The 22,907-nt window shown below is 39.9% G+C and overlaps 1 protein-coding gene across 6 annotated transcripts in view; it reads left to right on the top strand.

Moving 5' to 3' along the window:
* Nucleotides 1–22,907, top strand: part of APP (amyloid beta precursor protein) — a 259,277-nt gene that overhangs the window by 131,003 nt on the left and 105,367 nt on the right. For all 6 annotated transcript variants that reach the window (XM_031458271.2, XM_031458279.2, XM_031458292.2 and 3 more), the window contains exon 6: nucleotides 11,793–11,995. In XM_031458271.2, coding sequence (XP_031314131.1) covers nucleotides 11,793–11,995 — 203 coding nt within the window. The remainder of the gene's footprint in view (nucleotides 1–11,792; nucleotides 11,996–22,907) is intronic.

The following is a 22,907-nucleotide window of genomic DNA, read 5'->3' as shown; positions in this document are numbered from 1 at the left end:
GAGTGGTGTCATCCCACATTAAATGAAGGAGCTAAGTCACAGCAGAGTAAGTCACTTGCTCACGGTCACACCAGAGCTGATGGGTGGCTTCCGAAAATAATTATTACCCGGTACCTCCTCTCAACTACCCAGAGAACAAGAACATTCAATTGACCGCAGTATAGTGCAGCATAATTTTTCCTTGAGAAAAGGAGAAGGATTCACAAAAGCAGGTGTTCTTAGCAGTTCTACCTAAGAAGGAATGTGCCTCCACATTCATTCCCTTGCCCTGTGCCTCCTGCATTTGTCGTGTTGAACAAGGAGTGTCGATACTCGGCATTTTGACTCTACACAGTTCTTAGATGTCAGCTACAGGTGCTTTGTAAAGATACACTTACCTACCGAGGCAAGGACATGGCCTTGTTTGTTGAAGGAGGAAGAAAGTAGGCTCACTAATGGAACATGAACTGAAAGTTCCATCTCTTCAAAACGTGCTTTTCCTAAATATTCTGGCTGATCCACGGCTTTCTTGACAGTAACAGGCTACCCTTGTCTTCACCTTTTGTCTTTACCTCCACTGCATAATTTCAAATACTTATTTCAATAAATAGGTGCTAGGGCGGTCATGTAGGACGTGGTAAAGGTCATTAACACTGCTGTATGTTACATGTGAAAGTTGTTAAGAGAGTAAATCGAAGAGTTCTCATCACAAGGAAATATGTGGTTTTTTCCTATTTCTTTAATTTTGTATGCATATGAAATGATGGATGTTTGCTACACTTATTGTGGTAATCATTCCAGAAGTAAAATATATTATGATTACCAAAGGGGAAAAAGAGGGGGATGGATAAATTAGGGGTTTGGAACTAACAGGTACAAACTACTATATATAAAATAGATATACAACGAGGTCCTACTGTATAGCACAAAGAACTGTATTTCAGTATCTTGTAATAATCTATAATGAAAAAGAAAATATATGTGTGTGGACGTGAATCACTGTGCTGTGCACCAGAAACTAGCACAGCATTGTAAATCAACTGTACTTCAATAAAAAATAAATAAGTAAAATAGAATAAAGTACTTATTTTAAGCCCTCAGAACAAAAAGACAAGGGAGCCTTGTGGCTTGCTTTCCCTTAGGGATAAATGGTACTTCGTACCACCTGAGGATGGGTGTAGGTGTGCGGGCGGACCTCGGAGACAGTCGTGGGTTCCGTTCCAGACCACTACATAAAGCAAGTATTACAAAAAAACCGAGTCACACAAATTTTTTGATCTCCCAGGGCATATAACTTAAAAGTTACGTGTATACTATACTGTAGTCTGTTTAAAGTAGGCAGTAGCATTTTGTTGAAAAAGACAGTATGCATACCTTAGTTAACAAGTGCTTTATTGCTAAAAAAAAAAAAAAAATGCTGCCATCTGAGCCTTCAATGAGTTGTAATCTTTTTGCAGTAGTTAACATCAGAGAGCACTAATCGCAGATCACCATAACAAATATAATAATAATGAAAAAGTTTGAAATACTGTGAGAATTACCCAAATGTGATTCAGAGACACAAGGTGAGCTAATGCTGTTGGAAAAACGCTATTGGCGCAGACAGACTTGCTGCCGCAAACCTGCAATTTGTGAAAAGCGCAGTACGAGATATGCCTGTATCTGTTTCTTCCTGGGGATGCACCCCACCCTCGCCCCGAGAATCTGGGACAGGACGAGGGCTCCAGGCGGGTTCTGCATGTGCCGGAGGGAGGAGCAGAGGTGCTTGTTGTTGCTTCCCAAGTAGAATGGCTGATTTTTTCACAGGAGACATGAGGTGGGGACCACCGAAGCAGGGAGCTTCTCTCCTTTCTAAGGAGCAGGTACTTCATAAGGTGTCCCCAAAAGAATGGTCAGGCTGGTGTCTTGCTCTGTGGCCATCTCGTGCGCAAACCACCTACAGCTTTGCGTTAGTCCCTAGGTGTACAGATGCAGTGGAAAAGGATGCTAGTTACGTAGCCTCAGCTGAAAGGGTGCCTGTTTAGGGCGTGTTCTCTTAATCCTCTCTTTAAAACTCTATAACAGTCCTTGAAGAACCGACTCCAGGGTACCTTACCTAGCCTTCTGCTTTCAGCTTCTCCATAGTCATTGTCACCTGTCACCTGTCAGCTGTATATATGATGGTATAATATCTGCTTTGGTTTCTTTTATCTTCACCTCTGCCACCAGTAGAATATAAGTACCAGGAGGGAATTTTGTCTTTTTTATTCTCAGCAATAACTTTAGTGTCTGGAACAGACCCTCTAAAGCCTAGAACCCACTCAAACATGTTAAATGGCCGAAGATCATATATTTCATGATCATTCTCCACCCCAAATGTACACAGATCACCTATACTTTCCAGCAACCAAGTCTTTGGACACGAGGAATCAGCTCATTCAAAGTTTCCTGGCATAGGGTCTGAGTAACCAAGTTTTTGTTTCGCATATCAAGATTTTAAAATGACTCAAAGTTTTTATCACCTTCGGTGCTTCTCTTTAATCCTAGTTGGTTCATGAAGCTGTCAGGAAAACAACCTGCTTTTGATTATATATGACTTTTCTTGCCTCCTAGATAGTCTTTAAAAAAGCAATTTAGCTTCTTACTGTAACTACATTCCAAGCTTGATGTTTCTGTGCTCTTGCTAGAGTATCATTTTCCCTCTTTGAATTTTCATGATTTTAAGTTCAGATACATTGGAACTAATGGTATTTCAATTAAAAAATAAAATAAATTTAAAAATAAGTAAAGTTCAGATAGTAAGTATACTAAATACTTTGGTCTGCATCTCAAAAATCCAAGAACATTTTCTACAGAGCCCAAATTGACACCATCTCACCCACGAAATTAACGATACTTTCAAAATATCGTCAGATAGTTAGATTTTCCCAAAGCCTGAGACATGGGCTTCCCTGCTCACTTTTCCACACCAGATCCCGTGCAGGACCTGGACTAACATCTTATATCCTAAATTCTTCTGTTTCAGAACAGTCCTTTTTGCATCATGACACTGATACACTTAAGTTTCCTAGAACCTGCCCATCCTTGGATTCATCTTATGTCCTAGAGATGTTATTTAGATTGTTTATTCCTGGAATATTCTTCTTACTATGAGTATGTACTGAGAAGGCCGAGAAAAGAGAAATTCTTTTTCAAATGTTCTAAACCAGTGTTGCTGCTTACACTAAACCTTGCTTTAATGCTTCTCTTATCTCTTTCCTTTTCTTATTTTTTTAGACATTCACTGAATTAAACAGGGCAGCATTTAAAAGCTGATATGAAGAAAAGTTGATTTTATGCTAAGTCATCACTTTTATCATCTTCCTTAACTTTTCTTTCATGCCTAGCATCTTCCAATGAATACCATTAGTTTTATTCTTGGAATTGGCAGGAATCTTAGTGGCCAATACACACATGAATTTCACACTGGATTCTGCAGTCTTCTGTTCATATAAGGGTGCCATGTAGTAATAGAATTCTGAAAACATAATCTGTAACATAGGTTTGTGGAGTTTTCTTGGGTTTTGTTTTTGTTTTTTACTTTAATGATTAAGTCCTTTTGTATTCCCTCTCTTAAGATCTTTCCTAGGACTGCCTGACATCTGACTCTTTTATGTTTTCTAATAAGGAAAATCAAGCTGTGCATGTAATTGTCACAGATTCTGAGTGTTCTGGAGGAATATCTCCGTGGGATTCAGTCATGAGGCCATTCATTCTCTTACACACCTGAGTCACATGCTGTGCCGAGCACTGTGCATGTGGTCTTGGTTTTATTTCTCTCTCATGCAGTATTTACTGTGGGTCAGGTGCTGTTCTGAGGGCATGACAAATATTAACCCATTTGTTCCTTATCATACCCCATGAAACTACTGTTATAAATTTGCCATTTACAGATGAGGATAAGGAGGCACAGAGAGGTTAAGCAATTTGCTCATGGTTACACAGCTGAGATTCAAATCCAGGGGGGCTGGCCCCAGAGTTCATACTTCTAATCACTCCACTGTGCTGAAGCGCCCTGCTTCCTTGGAGCCTGTGTTCTGCCCACTCGGAAGAGGGCAGGAGGTAGGGGTCACTGTTGTTTCTGCCATGCAGAACAAGTTTTAGAACTTGGACATCCTAGAGCCCATGAGGCCTCTCACTTTGTTTTCTTGTATCTCTTTGTCCTCAAATCAGGACACAGCCCAGCCTCTCACTCGTCGCATTACCCCACCCCCCACCCCCAGCCCACCTTCTATGCCAGAGGTCAGCAGTCTTTCTATAAAGAGCCAGATAATAAATATTTGAGCCTCTGCAGGCCACATGCAGTCTCTGTTACCTGTTTTTCTTTCTGGTTTTTTTCCCCTTCCTTCAGCACTTTAAAAATATAAATATCACCCTGAGCTCACAACATGTACAGGAACGCGTCCTGGGCTGTGGTTTGTCACCCCCTGCTCCATGCATTGCTCATTTGTCCTTCTTTGAGCACTCTCTGTGCTCTTGTCAGCTGATTCTGTTTCTGGTGCTCAGGTTTCCCTCTTCCCCAGCACAGGGCCTTTGCACATGCTCTACCCACTCTGCCTTGTGGAGAGCTGTCCTTGGCCCCCAGACTTCATTAACTTTGGGTTTTATTTAGGGCACGTTTCAGAGACCTTCCTAGTAGATGCCTTGCTGTACACCCCAGATCTGCTCAGAACTGTTATCTACTCATAATTGTTACAACAATAGAAAGTTAACACTTACATGGGTGATGAGGTCGCTGTCTGTCCTTTTGGCTGTTAGCCCCTGGGAGTTCTCCTTGTCCCCCAGTGTGTCTCCAGCTCCCGACACAATGTCCCTAACCAGATTCCCAGGTTCTACTCCGGTCTCCGCAGAGCCCACTCTCCCTGCTGGTTACCCAGCAACCAGACCCATCTTCGAAACAAATCTGATTGAGTCATTTCCATTGCACATAAGTAAATGTGCTATTTCTTACCATAACCAACATGGCCTTGCAGGGTATTGTCCCACCTGTCTGTCTCCATCACCTTAACTTACACTTCTCCTGCCTTGCTCCCCCAAGCTCACTGGCTCTTTGTCGTGTTTTTTCCTTGATGATGCTGAGCTCACCCTCATGCCAGGACCTTTGCACATGCTCTCACACCTGTCTTAACCATCTGCCCGCCTCGACTCTCTCAGCATTCCAAGTCTCTGTGCCCACAACACTTTCTCAGTGGCCTTCCCCGACCATCCTATTGAAATGCTGCCCCTGACCCCCGGGACACACATCTGTTGTAGCCACTGGTTAACACATAGGGCTTTCTTTTCTCTGCCATACTTGCGAATAGTTTTTTTTCCCCTTATTTAATATTTGCTCATATGGTGCGTCCCCCACTAAAACATATTCCAAGAAAGCAGAAGCTTTATCACGTTCAGCCGTCTACCTCTAGCATCCGGAACAGCACCAGGCACTTGGTTAAAGCACGGTCAGCATCGTTGATTGAATCACTGGTATGTGGCATGGACATGTGCTTAATAGAGTGGCTCGATGGATGAGTGAATTAATGCATTACCACTTTTTTTGCTTATTATCAATTTACATCTCCCTCTCAATCCAAGACTTCACTATTCACTGACTAAAGAAAAAGTATCTGAACAGCTGGTCTCCCCAGTTGCATATCCCTCACTGTCAAGCTCAGAGCCTGTGTGAAAGTCCGGTGTAGTCAAGCCCGTGTACTTGCTGTTCCTGGTTGGGCATTGTCTGGGTATCCCCACCTGGTCCTCACACCCACTTTTTATGTCCCACCTGCTCAGACACCTCTAGCTCACAATGTTCACTTTCCCCTTTGAACTTCTGAAGCATTTAGTACTCAGTGTGTCTGCTACATGGGAATTAGTGTAGATGCTCTTGCCCAGAATAGGCATTTGTTAAATGTCTAAGAAGGATGGTACATCCTAGTTTAGATTAAGGCTGTGACCTGTCTAGCTCACCCTTAATGCCTGAGTCATGAATTTTTGGTCTCTCAGGTTAGTCCTTATCTTCCTACAGCAGGAGTGTGACCTGGGGCGGGCGGGGGGGTAAGCTTGTGACAGTTTACAAGGGAGGCTTTTAGCTACAGATAACCAAAACCCAGTCGTTAACATTTGCAAAATTCAAACCCCCAAATTTATCCTTTCCCACCCCTTTCCTCCTGGTAACCATAACTTCAGTTTTAAAAAAATTAAAAAAAAATAAACAGTCGTTAGTGGTTGGAGCGCTGGGCTGCTGCTGTGATACAGAGATACCACCTTTTTGTATCTTTCCACCCCAGCATCCTAATCAGCTTCTGCAAACTAATGTTTGTCACCTAACAGTTGACAGATGGCTGTCGCCCCTCCAGATGGAGAGAAAGTAGAAGGTAAAAGAACAAAAGCGCTCTGAACATCAGCAGGAACCTTCTCATCTGGAAAGGAAAAGCCCTCCTCAGAGCCCCACCTGGAAGTCCAGGCAGGGGTCTTTTGGCGTCTGTGATGCGGAAGCATGTCAGTCACGTGGCCTTCCCTGCCGGCAAGGGCATGGAGTGTTCGTTTTCTTACTTTCTCTGGTCAAAGAAGCCACGGGGAAAGGAGTTAGGAATGCGTTTGGGGTAGCTTACAAACCGTTTCTGCTGCAGGGCACTTTTCAGGAGAGAAGGTTAATTAAATTCTCAGAGATCGTTTCATTGAAAAATCAATATACCCATTACCTAAGGAATGTCATCAAAACAACTGTGCTGAAACTCAGTGGACTGCTAAAGAGAAAGCTGTGGGGAATCAGTTTTTAAATGATGTTACCTGTAGGTAACAGAGATTCTAAGAGTACAACATTAAAAGTAGATAACTTTTTTTTAGTAATTATCAACATATGGTAGATTGAATTTTCTGAGCATCGAATTCATTTACAAAATATCTAGACTATCTAAATGAATTAATTAATTAATTTAGAGAGTTAGTTACTTAACTAATTCAATGAGGTGATGTTTGAAGGAGCCGTAGATTTATGAATCATAAACTTTCTTTTCTTTCTTTCTTTTTTTCTTTTTTTTTTTTTTTTTTTTTGCATCCAGCTCCTTATAAGGGGGGTGTAGAGTGGAGGTATATTTTTTTCAGATTTGGAGACCCTGAAAATAACGATTTTATTAATTAACACGCTCTTATTCAAGACCAGTGGTGAGGGTATTTACAAAGAGTGAGGCGTCACAGTAGCAGAGTCCTCTCCCTTTTTATGCTTCATGCTGAACTGTGATGCACGTAAAGAGAAATGCACATAAAACACAGGTCTACAGCTCGATGGATTTGCAAAACTCACCACAACCAGATAGCCGACAGCCGGGTCAACACAGAGCCTGACTTCAGCCCCCAGAAGCCTCTCTCCTGTTCCCTCCCAGTCACTAACCTTCCCTTTGCCAAAGTGTAACAACAGCTCCTCTGAGTTCTACCGGTGGTGAGAAGTCATTGTTTTCATAGTTTATATAAATGGAAAAAGACAGTGTATCCTCTTGTATGTCTGGCTTCTAATGGTGCCTTTAAGTGGAAAAGAGACGGGTTTTTTTCTTATTTAGCTGTCCTCCCCTCAAAACATTTGCTCAGAACCATGAAGAATTGACTTCCTTTCCTTTATATTTTCTGACATTTTCTAGCAACTTCTGATTTTCCTAATTCAGCAGCAGTGCTGGGAACTGCTTTCCTCCAGGATAAACTGACTTATCCAGTCATTGTACCTTTCAGGCTAAACTGGCGGCGCTAAGACCTGGGGCAGAAGGGGTGGGAAAGAACTGTCTGTTTACAGTTTTTGTTTTATTTTCTCCCTGTTCCCAACTCTGGGAGACTCCTTCCCCTTTCTAGATCACCACGGAAGTGTCTGAGTAGCTTCCTGTTGAGACTTGTCCGTCTGGTCCCAGGTTGGTCCTTACATTTCAAGAACCGACAGCTGTTCTGTCTGACTCTCCCCCCATCACTGCTGTACAGTCAGGTCTCGTGGTTGTCCAATTCATATAAACCATGGAGACCTGCTTTCTCTCTGCCATTTCCTCTCCTTTGTCCTATGAAGGGGAAGCAAAAAAGACTCAGTCTTAGAGACAATGAAAGAATAAATATAGACTTTTTTTTTTTAGAGAATGCAAATGGTGAATTGAATTGTTTTGCGTGACTTAAACAAAAAGGAATTAAAACTAGTATGGGAGTCAAACACTCTCACTCTCTAAAGGAAATACCAGGGGGTCAAATGGACTCTGTCAAGGTCAGGCTTAAATCCCCTTTGTGATGCAGTGTCTCCTTCACCAAACTGAAGTCTTGTGTGCCAACACGCACGATTTTGTCATCAGTGGTTTATTTCCTCATAATAATGTCCCTTTGACCCTTTACTCTTCTTATTAAATTCAGACACTCCTGAGGGGATGAGCATTTTTAGATAGTTCCTCTTTCTTTAGAAGTGTTTCTTATTACTGGAATTTAAACGCTGTAAAAGGTGTCTACTGTAAATTGACATATGCTGAAATATGTGAATGTGATATGAATGTTCCACCGTGTTACCAGGGGACTGCGTTACTGTAAGTTGTTTGTTTGTTTGTAAGGAAGTTGCTTTATGATTCTCAGCATCTCATTTCCATAAACTTCCTTGCATTTTCTTCTGCTGTGATCAGCTCTCTAAAAACCTACTCACCTTAATCACATCACAGAATGACATTGTCCAGCAGTTAAAAAGGAGGGTAGAAAAGTAATTTTTTCCCCTTTCTGTGTTTCCAGATATTTATGAAAACTGCAGTTAAAAATTGTAATGTTGGTCGGTTGGGCATTCTTTGGGAAGATGCCACATTCATTAAAACATAACTGTGTGCTGCTGTTTTAATAGTGTCCAAATAGATCACTGAATTCATGGACATCTAAATTTAATTCCAGGAATCAAAGCTATGGTAATAAGAACTGGACCCGAGTTCTCTTAGGCGAAGTAATTTAATTCCTCCGCCAGCTGAACCATCATGGATCTCGAGTCCTTGTTATTATGCCAGTAAATTGCTCAGGCAGATGCAGTGATGGGTGATAGGCATCTATTTCACTCTTTCCTGGCCAGACACATACCAGAATGCAGATCACTTAAAACACAGCTGTTTTCATAAGCATGTTTTCTGTTTGGAGTTTTAAATGCAACATGTCAGTCTTAACAGAGACTGTTGGGGGAGGTCCCTGGGGATACCCGGGTCGTGTTTTCACCATCCCACCTGGAAGCACAGTGCTGTCCTAACCCTGGATCACACACCTGGATCCTGTCACTCCACTCCTGCTTCAAGACAGCATGCATTCATCACGGTTTAAGGGGAAGACGCTTTTGATTGGGTTTCCCCCCCTGGTTTAACCTGAATTTTCCCCCAAATTTAGAGAACTATATAGTGTTGGTGCCTACGATCTTGTCTGAATACGAAAGATAGCCCCAACACACTAAACTGGCTGATGGCATAGATTAAGTCATCTTTATTTTATTCACTTCACTTCATTTATTCCATTAATAATGACTTATTTATTGATAGATTATTACTATTAATGTTATTCTGTCTGATAAATTGCACCTCATTCTTATCTTTAGCCACATGCTTCAACTTCTTTGGATAAGTTCATTTATTATCCATTTCTCATATTTAATCTGGATTAGAAAGACGTTCCACTTGGGGTGGGGGGTTATACACATATGCAATAGTCCTTTAAATTCTGAGTTAGTCAGGGAATTCCCTCTTCACATATCTTTCTCTTTTTCACCCTCAGCATTTGTGGCTATCTTATCAGACTTTCAGTATTTGAAAGCCTTCTACCATCTTCCTTTCTGGCTCCCTACACCACTCTTTTCCCTGCCATTTTTGAAATCCGATTTTCTGTACAATGCGGAACTCACACTAGCATCCCAAGGCTTCATGTTGTGGCTGATACCAACCCCCCAGCTTCCTGTCACTTTTCCCAACAGGGAGCTTCTCCGTGTAGGCAGGCATCAGCTCTGGGCTAAAATTTAAATGTCAACAAGGCATAAATAAATCCTTTTCCTTTGGTGCTACTTACCAAATAGGACCTGTGGCAGATGCTCTGGTGAGCTGACATCCTCCAGCACATCTACATCTTTCTCCTGTATGGGTTTTGTGATCTGATCAAGGGTGAAATTTCTATTTCTCCTCTCCAGCCAGATGACACGTGATACGCTTTCACTATTGAACACTTACATTCCAATCTTTATTTGTCATCTTCCACATGCTCTCGACCACGTCTGTACTGGTAGGTACATGACTGCCGCAAGAACATCCTACTAGGACTTAACTGATTTTGTTCCAGATGTGGTCTTCTTTGGCCATCCACATTTGCAGACTTATTACTTACCAGTCTGATTAAGTATGTACATGTTTAATGCCATAAATACTACTCCTGACCCCCTTGCCAATTACGCTGTGACTTACTGCCTGTCTGCTACCATTATTCTCAGTATTGCATATGTCAGAACATTGTCCCCCAGCCATCAGCGTCAGTATCACCTGGGAACTTGTTCGAAATCCCAATTCTCAGCCCTCATCCCAGACCACTGATCAGAAACCTGGGGGTGGTGCCTGGTGATCTCTGTTTTAATAAGATTTTTGGGTGCATCCTTCTGATACTCACTGAAATTTGAGAACCACTGAAATATCTGATATTCTAGAACGTTTACACAACTAGCAAAAAGGAACACGGCTGTAGTTTCAATAGTTTCATACAACACTTCACCATTTTACACTTTTAAGCATATAACTCAGTGATGTTAAGCACATTCAAAATGTTGTGTAACCATCACCTCCATTTCCGAACTTTTTCATCATCCCAGACAAATAAGTGGAATCATTTTATATTTGTCCTTTTAAATTCAGCTTATTTCACCTAGCATAAGGTTTCCAAGGTTCATCCATATTGTAACATGTATCAATACTTCGTCCCTTTTTATGTTGAATAATGTTCCATTAGGTGCACAGACTACATTTTGTTGGTATATTCAGCTGACCATTGAGTATTACAGATTTATTTAAGCCAATTTCTTCTTCCCTCTCCCGTTCCAGTTTAAACTTTCAATAGCCATTTTGAACCAGTTTCCACCTCCCTTTACTGAATATCTACTATGCAAGTGCTGTGTGCTGTCTTCTCATACATTACGAGAGGTCATCCCAGTAATACAGTAAACTCTGTTTTGTTCCCCCTCCCCCACCCCAGCCTTTTTAATAGACTTCATTGTTTAGAGCAGTTTTATGTTTAGAAAAAATTTGAGCAGGAAGTACAGAGTTCCCTCTGCCCCTCCCCCATTATTAACATTTTGCATCAGTATTGTACACTTGAACCAATGTCGATGCATTATTATTCATTGAAGTTCATCGTTTACATTAGAGTTCACTTTTCGTGTCGTATGGTTCTGTGGGTTTTGGCACATGATGTTGTGTATCCACTGATTGAGTATCTTACAGAGCAATTTCACTGCCCTGTGCTCTGCCTTTTCATCCTTTCCTTCCTCACCACAGACTCCTAGCAACCACTGATCTTTTTTATGGTCTCCATAATTTTGCCTTTTCCAGAATGTCCTATAGTTGGAATCATGGTATCCTCGTTTTGCAGCTGCGCAAACTAAAAAGAGCTGTGCTCAAGGGTAAAAAGTTGCAGACCTACTGAGCTGGGATTCATACTCTGACCTGCTGGCTTCGAACCTTGTGTGTGTGTTTAACTTAGCACCACATTCCTTCTTAAATTTCCAAAATTCCTTGTCATTTTTTTTTTCCATTCCTGAAATTTGTTGAAATGACTCTTGTGGTTATTTCTCTTTCCTGCTCCAGTGAAGACAAAGTCGTGGAAGTAGCCGAGGAGGAGGAGGTGGCTGATGTGGAGGAAGAGGAGGCAGAGGATGACGAGGACGATGAGGATGGTGAAGAAGTAGAGGAAGAGGCTGAGGAACCCTACGAAGAGGCCACAGAGAGAACCACCAGCATTGCCACGACCACCACCACCACCACGGAGTCCGTGGAAGAGGTGGTCCGAGGTAACCCACTCTTTTTTTTTGAAATAGACTATTTTTTTAGAGCAGTTTCAGGTTCACAGCTGAACTGAGCAGAAAATACAGAGTTCCCACATAGCCCTCCCCACCCACACATATATACTCCCCTACCCTCAACATCCCTCCACTCTTGAATTTTCCTTCTCAGGGGAAAAGGAAGCCGTCACACCAGAGTTTGAAATTTCTCTCCAACCTACCACCACTGCCGTCCTCAACCACAAGTAAAAATTCCACAATAACAAAGCTATCCTATTCTTGTTGAACTCTTTTTGGTTTAACAAGCAGTCCAACAATTCATTTCAAATCACGTGAAATCCTGCTATTACAGGCTATTCTGTGCCTGTGTGTATGCTTCTTGGCACATTGTTGGGCAGAACCCTACCTAACTGGGCGCCATGTCATTTGACAAAGGCCGAGTTGGGGGACCTCCTTGGCGTTCTCCTGACAGTGGTGTTTATTACACTCCGTTGTCTTTGCCTCTTCCGCCTCCTAGACTATGAGCTCCTTGATGTCAAAGGCTGAATTTTACTTAGTATGGTGCAGAGTGCCTGCCTTAGAGAAAATTTTCAGTATATCTTAGTTGAGTAAGTAATTGCGGTTAGATTTCACTAAAGCAGAAGAAGGGTATTTGGTAAGTATCGCATTATTGTTTGCTGTGAAACTTAACTTGTATGACTTATGTTGTCTTTCCATTATCTTATTGGGGGAAGTGACAGTGCCTTCTCAGAGAGGTAGATGTATCTTTAAGATCTTAGACTTTCTTTTTCTGTTTAGTTAAGCTCTTATTGGAAAGGTTAGAAACTGAATGAACTAAAAGACTTCCTTCTTGTCTCCATGAAATAAAAACAAGCATTCTGTTTACATTAAACAACCAAAACTAGTGAATCTTTGGGTATGCCTTCCTTAAAGGGTGTGCATTTGTTGTGCAAATTGTAAAAGATGGCTCTAGAATCAGATTGAATGAATATATACAGAATTATTGAGTTTTAATGTATTGCAAATACTTTTAAAGTCTATCCACAAATGTTACAACATTGTAAGTCTTGCTTTCACTTTTATTGATTTCAGCTCCATTGTTAAATTGGAGCTTAAAATGGGATACTTTTTTTTTGCCTCAAGTAAGTTATTAATGATCATTGTAGTATCTTCTTCCCTTCACTGCATCTTTTATAACTTTATTAAGGTATAATTTACATGTAAAATTCACTCTTTTTAAGGGTATAGGCATATAATTCAGTGGCATTAATAACTTTATCAAACTGTGAAACCATCACCATAAACCAGTCTTAGCACATTTTCATTATCCAGTAAGAGCCCTCACACCCACTCGGTTAATCCTTGCTCTCACTGCCAGCCCCAAGCAACCACTAATCTACTTTACATCTCTACAGATTTGCCTTTTCTCAACATTTAATACAAGTAGGGTCACACGTGGCCTTTTGTGTCTGGCTGCTTTCGCTTAAGATAGTAGTTAAGGTGAAACTTACTAGGCAGAATAACATTAATAATAACCTATCGATAAATAAGTTCTGCATTTCTTTAACTTGAAGCTTTTAAAACTGAGATTCTGACTTGAACACTCAGAGTTAGCTTAAAAAATCTATTGGGAGTATCACATATACTATAGAAATAAACATATAGTACAAGATAGATTGTTTAACTTTATCATCTACTTAATGGCAACTCCTTACATTTAAGTAAATGCACATTTTGTTTGAGCCACTGTTTTTCAAGTACACAAGATACTCTTTCCCAGGGTCTTTTCCATGCCCCTCCTGGGATCATTGGTGGCAGATCGTCCACATGAACTTGTTAGCTTCTATTTTCCTAGCGTGGAAAGGACAGATTTTTCAGGGCTTCTTTTTCTTGAAACCTAAAAGACGTGTGACTGCATATTACAGCAGCGAATATTCTGCTGCGGGACTCCAGGTCTTGTGATCTCCATCAAGATAGCTGTCTGCATAATCAACATTGCCCACTTGCTCACATTTGTTTTTGGAGTACCTCTTTGGTACAAGCCATTTTGCTGGGCTCAGTGGATCGATCAAACTGAGAATACACAGGGCAGCAGACACTCATGGGCGTTCATGTCTAGTAGGAAGCATAGGTCAAAGAAATGTGACGTCTGTGTTGCAAAACCTACAAGCCCAGAGCCTATTTCAAAGAATAAGAGATTGATCAGAGAAGGGTCTATGAAAGAGATGGCACTTGAAGGAGAACTGGAAAGGCTCGTGGTGGAGCTCCTGATGGGTTTTCTTGTAGCCTCCTTTAGAGTCAGTAGGAAGAGGAAAACCAATGTGGTGCCTTGGCAAAGCACATGGCATGCTTGGGAGACAGGGTCAGTCCAGTTTAAACTGGAGCAGATAAATCTGCCATAAGAAGGTTACAGGATATTAGGTTGGAACTAAATTGTGGAGACCTTCAATGCCAGGCTGGCAAGTGTGGATCTTAACCAAGAGTGGTCAATTCAGGACCTACTGTGTGCTGGGGGTTTTTCTAGTAGAAACAGTGAAGAGATTTTGTTCTCTGTTACTGCTGTTGAGGGGATGGATGAACAGGGAGGACATAATTTATGCAGTGTATGAGAGAATGCCGCATAAATTTATGCCTGTATTTCAGACCAGGACAGAATTCTCTTGGGATAATATGGTCTTGTTAAATTCTGAGTAAATCCAGTTCTTGCTTCAGTTTTTCTCCAAATGTAGCATTGTTAGGTATTAAGATAGAACAGAGGGACAAATATGTTGTAGTATTTTTTTATAGAAAGACAAAGCAATTAAAGGAGAATTTAGGGGAAAAAATCTCAGGCTAAAGATAAAAAAAAAAAGAAAAAGTAGCCTTAAAAGATAAGTTAATAATGCTGATGTCAAGAAGAGCATTAAAAGTTACCTCTATTTGTTTTTGTTTTTTTTTAAGATTCCAAATACAAGTGATATCATATGGTATTTTTCTTTCTCTTTCTGGCTTACTTCACTTAGAATGACGGTCTCCGGGTCCACCCATGTTGCTGCAAATGGCATTATTTTATTCTTTTTTTAATGGCTGATTAGTATTCTATTGTATACATATATATATGTATGTGTGTATGTGTATGTGTATATATATATATACACATACACACACACCACATATTCTTTATCCACAGAGGAAAGAAAGGAGGTGGGAAGGGATAAATTGGGAGTTCAAGATTTGCAGATACTAACTATTATATATAAAACAGATAAATAACAAATTTCTACTATATAGCACAGGGAATTATATTCAATATCTTGTAGTAACCTATAATGAAAAAGAAGATGAAAACGAATATATTTATGTATGTATATGACTGAAACATGCTGTATACCAGAAATTGATGCAACAGTATAAACTGACTATATACTTCAATTTAAAAAAAAGAAAAAAAGGTAACCTTCTAAAAGCAAATAGTTGATCATTTAGCGGTATCAGCTATTAATGCTAGGAATAAAAGAGCCTTTAATGGGAATCCATCCACCCATCTAAGACTCCTGAAATGGACAAAAGCTGTCATTGAGGCAAGTCCTTCTGGGAAAGGAACCTTAAGAGGAGAAACATGTTATGGTATATTGCATCCGTGTCAGAGTTTTCTGTATTCCCAGCTAATTCCGATAAAGAAGTCAAAGCTCTAGATGGTGACAGTAAAGGGGCCAGCTACCTAGAGCCCTTTCCCTCCACACCATTGGTGTGGAAGATGAGTTACAGCTCTTCCCTGGTGAAGAATGATGGCGGTGCCGTAAGTGATGGCTCACCTTGTGAACTCTCACTACAAGTTGCCCGATCCTGGGCTGAAAATAAAACCTGGAAATGACTTGAAGAGAAGAGAGATTGAAAAGAGGCTTACAATCTAGTTTCCAATGTTAATGTTTCAGTGCCCAAGAGGAAGTGTGATTTACAACCGTGCTTAATAAGAAAGTTGTTTCTTCATTACCAACATATTGCTACTAATACGAGTCTTTAATGTGCTTCAATAAAAATATTAAAAAATTTAGAAAACTCTATAGTTTTGTAACCTGTTAAAATTTGAAAGACAGGAGCAGAGGAAGGGAAAACAGGACATTTCAGCATGGTCATAAAACGTTCAGCCATATTGTATTAGAATCATTGATACCAACATGCAAGGTGTTAGTTCCGACTGTGTCACTGATTCCAGAGGAGAGAGGGCTTGTGGGGAAGTGAGCACAACATCCGTTTGGCTTTAGGATCTCTGGTTTTGACCTAGGGGAGTAAGCCAATGCCACTTTGAGTACAACAATAGTATATGAGACACTGGCTCCCAGTTTCCTGTGTTTTGATATAGGATTGCATTTCATGAACCTAAGACATCGGGGTAATCTGTGACTCAACCATGAGTTCTAAACTCTGATTCAATATGGGTATTTTAATAAATGACATAGTCTTTGATTTAATCTAGCCAGTTTTGGCCATCCAGAGTGACCTTTTTTTCCCCTAATGTTCATTGATTCAGCAAATACATATTCTGCCTCTGCTGATGGTCGGGCACTTTCCTCCTGTGGAAGGTATCATGGGGGAGTTGGCTATCACTGTTGTGACAGATGAGGCATCAGGCTGGAATTTCTTGTGTTTTCAGAATCACCACTCCCCTTGCCCTTTGGGGCAGTGATTCCTTTAACCCTTGAATATGCTGCATGGTTGAAATTTTACTTCCCCATTTAAAGCCAAGGTAGCTAAAGCTGAGAGAAATTTTTAAAAAACTGTCCATGGTCACACAGCTGGTCAGTGGTGAAGCCAGGATTTGCAGGATATTTCTACTACCCTAATGTCAAGCTTTTCTTTTTCCTTTTGTTTATGAATACACACTAGTTCAGTTTAACCTGTGTTCCCTCGTAAAAGTGTATTCCTTCACTATAGACATATATTCATCTTACTATTATTTCACTCTGAGCATTTCCTAAATTTTAGAATTCTTATTTAAATAATAATAATTATTATTGTTATTATTATATTATAATCTATTATTATTATATCAAATGATGGCTATGGCTCACAGGTTGGCAAACTCTGGCCATGAGCTGAATCTGGCCTGTCATCTGTTTTCTAATCAAAAGGTTTTATTAGGACACAGCCAATCCTATTTGTTTTCACATTATCGATGGCTGTTTTCCTAGTCCAGAGACAGAGTTGAGTGGTTTGCAAAAGACACCATGGGGCCTGCAAAGCTGAAAATATTTACTATCCAGGCCTTTACAGGAAACCTCTGATACTGATCATTTGAAAAATACTAGAAGGTTTTAATATTTCACATACTACCATAACAAGTTAATTTCATCACGGTAGTTTTCTTAGGGTGAGAGGCAGACGAGTCAAGTGTTTAAAGAGAGAACTTAATAATTTTAGGGCCTTGAGCCAGTTAAGTGAGACTTACCTTGGTAAGTCTGTTTTTTCATGTGTGTTTCATAGATGCTAGGATGATGGTGCATTTTTTTTATATGAATTACTTTAGATGATCCATGTTAAGCACTTAATCGTGTAATGCCTGGCACCTTCTAAATATTCCAATTTGTTTACAAACACAGGCTGTTTAGAGTTGAATCCTGGCTTTACAACCTACTAACTGTGTAGATTTGTGTCAGTGAAATAATCTCCATGGCTCATTGCTTCCCTCTGGAAAATGGGATTTAACAATACCTACCTAATTTTAACCACTTTGTGAGGATTAAGTGAAGTAATCCACGGGAAACACTTAGCACTGTTCCTGTTAGACAGTAAGTGCTCAGTTAACCTAAGCGGCTATGATTGCTGTGGTTACAAGCATCATTTTGATTCTCCAGAAAACTAGTGTTTGCTACTAATTAGAAATGTCAAAGGTAAGCCAACAGAGTATCTTTTTAAAATATAAAAAGCCTAACTGTGAAGTATCCATTTTTATGAGAGAGCTGATATTCATGGACATATGTTAAGGACAAAAACAACGTAAACTTGGTTTCTTGATTAAAATACCTTTTGTGAATGTACTGTATATTTAAATATCTGCAGTTAAATTTTATGTCTGGCTGAAAATTGAACCAAGATAGCATTAAATGCCACTGCATTTCAGGATAGAGTTTCATTTCTTGAAGGTATTTTAAACCCCTTGGAAGTTCTTCTTTTAAATGAACAGAGACACCGATAGAGGTGGCACTTTCAACTTACCAATATGATGATGAAGTTTACAAGTTTGATCTAAATGTTGCTTGCCTTGGGCTAGGTGACCGAACTCCACAGAATTAAATTATTGTTCTTCTCCCTCTGGTAACCATTAATACGTGAGATTTACTGCCATGCATTCCACCACCACCAAGGCACTCCTAGGTACTGGGTGCTACACCCGTTCCTGGGGTGCAGGGGTATGCGGGGGGTGGCTTGCTCAGGTTGCTTCCATAGCTGCACACTCACTCTTGGGGAGAAACCAGTCTCTCTGGCCTGGCTAGGGAGGAACTTTGGAGGCACAGGGGAAGGCAAGTGCTCAGCCTAGAGACAGAAGTTTCAATCAACTACAGCATTGCCAGGAAATTAGCATTTGAGTGATTTTTGAAGGAGAAGGAATTTGCCAGTTAACAGAGCACCAAATAGAACAGATCCAGGAAGTCTCATAAATAAATCAGAGCAGCTTGCATTGATCAAGGGCAGAGCAAACAGAGCTTAGCCTGATTCTCACGTCTCCAGTGTTACCTATTTGTAATGGACGTGCCACTTAGAAGGTATTCCATAATTCACTAACAGGATTCTTGCTTCTCATTCACGTTTAACTTTTTGCAAAATTTGGAGAAAACTGTGAGCTTGACATGCTGTGAACGTGGAAATGTACTCATGTACCTTCGCTGGGGGCCTGGTAGCCGCACACTGGCCCACGATGAAAATAAAGCTCCATGTCGGGTTTGGGAGCCGGGCAAAGAGATAATGGCTGCTCCTATTAGAGGAAGCCTTCACCTCTCCGTGTGTTATGACCACGGGCAAGTAAGATCCACTCCTGTTCCCGGACCAGAATCTAGCATCCTTTCAAATGATGTTGAGAGAACGGGCATCAGCACTGGCCATAGATGTGATTGGTGGCAGCCTATTATTTTGTGCCCCATGGCACCGGTCATTGATTTTGAGATGTTTGATATATGCTTTGGTAGAGGTGGACTAAAGCATGGCTTTGACAAACTTCTTTCCATGTAGTGTAATGGTCTCGATGTAAAAGCCCACTCAGAGAGTTAGCTTAAAATGTGAGAGTGAGAAACAGAGCCATATAAAAAATCACATGTGATGTGTATATGTATATAATTTTCTATGTTTAGTAATAAATTTATTGAAATACAAGTTGCATACCATAGAGTGTAAAGTCAGTGGTTTAGTATATTCAGAAAGATCTGTGTTACCACATAGAAAATTATACTTTTGAACTTGATTTTGCTTGAAATTTTCCGTGGCTAGTAGTGCTTTGTTTCCACCTTCCACACTGTTTTATTTGTGTCAAGCTTCTTCAATTCAATGTTAGAAGAGGAAATAATCAGCTAAAGATACTTATTTTAATAAATTGTGTTTCTTTATTAGGGAATGTTTATTTATGTTTATTTAATAGGGCAAAATTACTAAAATGCGGCATGAATCCTGGTATTTACTTGGGCTGTGGTTGAGTTTCTCGACTCAGTGTTGTTCATGTTTTAGGCTGGACATAATTTATTAAAGGTTTTATTATTAAAAATTGTTTAAATGTATTTATTAAAAATTCAGTAAAATTTTTTTTTTAAATTCCAGCCCAATTCAATTACAGGCCAGAAACCACAGTTTTAAAAAATACTGGTCTTTCTCAGTTGCTGTTCAAAAAATATACAAAGGCCTACAGTTGAATTTCCTCAACACAGAGCTTGCAATTAAGAAAAAAATCAAACCTAGTAAAAGAAATCCAGCACATGAAAAAACAGTTCATTTAAACATGCATGTCATTTTCACAGGCACGCCTTTTTAGCTAATCCACGTGTCCAATTGAGTAGACGTTCTGATTCCTTGGGCAGGTAGCAGCTGTGTGTTTTAGTGGAAATCTTTAGTCCCCTTGAAGAAAAATGCTTTCTGGAGTTTTTAAGCAGGGTGGATTTCAGCCCAAACATCTGTTTTTCTCAGCCTTGAACCATTTTGCCCCACTACAAATTTATCACCTCTTCCAATGTCTGACCTTTTGTGATTCTGTTACTGGAAGAGTAAGAAGTCAAGAGGAATCAAGACTGAATCACAGCTGCCCAAATTTTGAAAATTAGGATACTCTCAGAATGGTACAAGGAGTTTTGAACAGTGCACCTTGTTAAAAGTGCATGGTATTGACTTAATAATGGTAAGACAGTTCAGGTGTTTTAACTGTAAGAGTTATCTCCCTTCCTTAAATTTATTTATGTTCTCATTGGATATAATTTCTGAGAACAGAGGATGGGCACACGTTTCATGCTGTTTGCATGTAATTTTAAGTTCCTGATGTTTCGTGATGGAAGCAATGAGAGACCTTTTGGCCAATTCTCATGATTATATCTGCTCTGGAATTTAACAGCATTTGTTACCCAGGATTTCTGAGGTGTTAGTGACTGCTGCACAGTAGCCTTGGTCTCGTGATTGGGCAAAATTACTAAAATGCAGCATGAATTCTGGTATTTACTTGGGCAGTGGCAGGATTTCTCGACCTCAGTGTTATTCATGTTTTAGGCTGGACAATTCTTTGTTGTGGAGATTGTCCTGTTCATTGCAGGATGTTTGGCAGGATTTATCACCTCTACCCTCTTGATGCCCATAGCACCTCCTAGGTGTGACGACCAAAAAATGTCATTGATCGATGTCCCTTGGCAGAGGGTCGGAAGCAGAATCTCTCTGGTTGCAAAGCACTGGGCTGTGATACTGAGATCCACAGTGATGTCCAACTCCCCACAGTACTGTGTCTCATGTTAACATTAACCGTGACACCTCATTGTGTGCTTTGCACATTGTAGGTAGCAGTGAACATTTTTTCATTTCAGAAGAAAATGTAAAATAAACAAAATATATGTTAAAAAAGTTTATACTCAGTAAGATAAACATATTTGATAAGATGTGTAATGTATAGTCTTATAGCTTAGAGAGATAATCAGCATACAGTTACTATTTTTAAAGAATTATATATGCATACTTGCCACATAGGTAGCGAGAGATGGAGAAAAATTGCCTTCCTGGTTTTGTTGTTTAATGCTTCCAAGAGAAATTCACTCTCCCCTAGTACCCTGTTATAAAATAGCAAATGGTGGTTAGCATCCTTAGAGCAATCAAGGACACTGCTGTTCTGGGCTGGAAGGTGCCCATTTTTTCCCGCTGGGTACCACGACAGAAGCAAGTTAAACATGGCGAGGTGGACATGTTCGGTCTCTCCCAGAAAAGGGCATGGAACTACAGGACCATCCTTTCACCCCCTGACTCTCATATCTAGGCGCATCCTTTTCTTGCAGTAACATACCGTGTAATTCTTCCTTACGGAGAAGTGGTACAAAGGAAATAAATTCCAAGCCCAGTGATCTTTCCTCGACCTTATGTCAGCTTTCTTCATCATTTTTCCCAATAAAAATAAAAGCTTTGATATTTCTAATGTTCTGACATGTTACAAGAACAATATCAATGAAATCTGGGTTTCTGAGAAGTCTGAGTTTTCATAGACTTAAATATGAGTGAGAAAAATATTATATTGGTGTTAGATTTAAGGCAGAAGTATTGAAGCGGCTTTAATTTTGCATAAGACAGAATTTCAGAGTAAACGAAATATGTATAGATAATCTCTTAAAATTAAGTTTTTGGTGTATATGTATATATATATGTATATATATATATGTATGTATATATACATATATATATAAATCTTTCAACTCTACTAAAATATTTATATACCCCACTTCCCAAATAGATGAACACTTCTTTTAATAAGCTAAAACCTGTAGAACTTTTTACTCATCCTTTCCCTCTGGTCGTTTTGGAAAGTGATTGATTGAATCTTACATATATACTTTTGATATTTCAACTGTACATAAAAGATATGGTTGGTCATGGTGCAAACATTAATACCCATACAAGTGACCTGAGGCACTTTCTAAACACAGGTTCTGAGATAGTAGGTCCAGGGTGAGTCCTGAGTCCCAGGTGATGCTGTCTTACTGGTTCATGGACTGACTACACTTGGAGAAATGGGCTCTCGTAGCATTGCATGCCCCCATACTGTGCAGATTTAGATTGAGACAGGGAGTAGGAAACTGCAAAGGAAAACCATTCTTATCTATGGTGTCATTGTTCTTAATATATTTTCAAATGTCACCAAGTGTGAAATAATTCTGTCTACATACTGAGTAATTTTATAAAAATTCAACTAAAAGACCAAGCAAAATAGAAAACCCTCTCAATTTCCTGACCTACTTAATTGTTACTAGTTTCTCTTGTGCCCCTATTTCTTCTCATTGGTGTGGTATGGCCAACTCCTGCTGCCTGTAAAAGCTGATTATTTAAGTATTGAGGATTTTTGTGAGCCGCAGCCATTGGTAGTGTGAAATCCCAATGGTAGGTGTATTTACACCATGGAAGTCAGTAAATACTATAAATCAGAGTTTTGTTTCTTTGTATTTCTGGAGACAATCAGATTTCACAACACACCCTGCCTCTCCATCAAGAAAAACAAAAAATCACTTCCTCTCATTTCCAGCAAAGTATATGACATCTTGTCTTAGAGTTTAGAGCTTTTTGTAATATTTTGTTGTGCTTCGACTAACCACACAGCTTGATGACAAATAAGTTTATTCCCATAGCAAACAGGAAATAGAAGTATTGGGAAAAATAATGGTGCTGTTTTGTGAATACTCACAGCACGACAGTACTGGTTAGTCTAAACACTTTACAAGTA

The sequence above is a fragment of the Camelus dromedarius genome, chromosome 2 (assembly GCF_036321535.1).
Source record: "Camelus dromedarius isolate mCamDro1 chromosome 2, mCamDro1.pat, whole genome shotgun sequence".
NCBI lineage: Eukaryota > Metazoa > Chordata > Mammalia > Artiodactyla > Camelidae > Camelus > Camelus dromedarius.
This window is presented reverse-complemented; position numbering and strand designations above follow the sequence as displayed.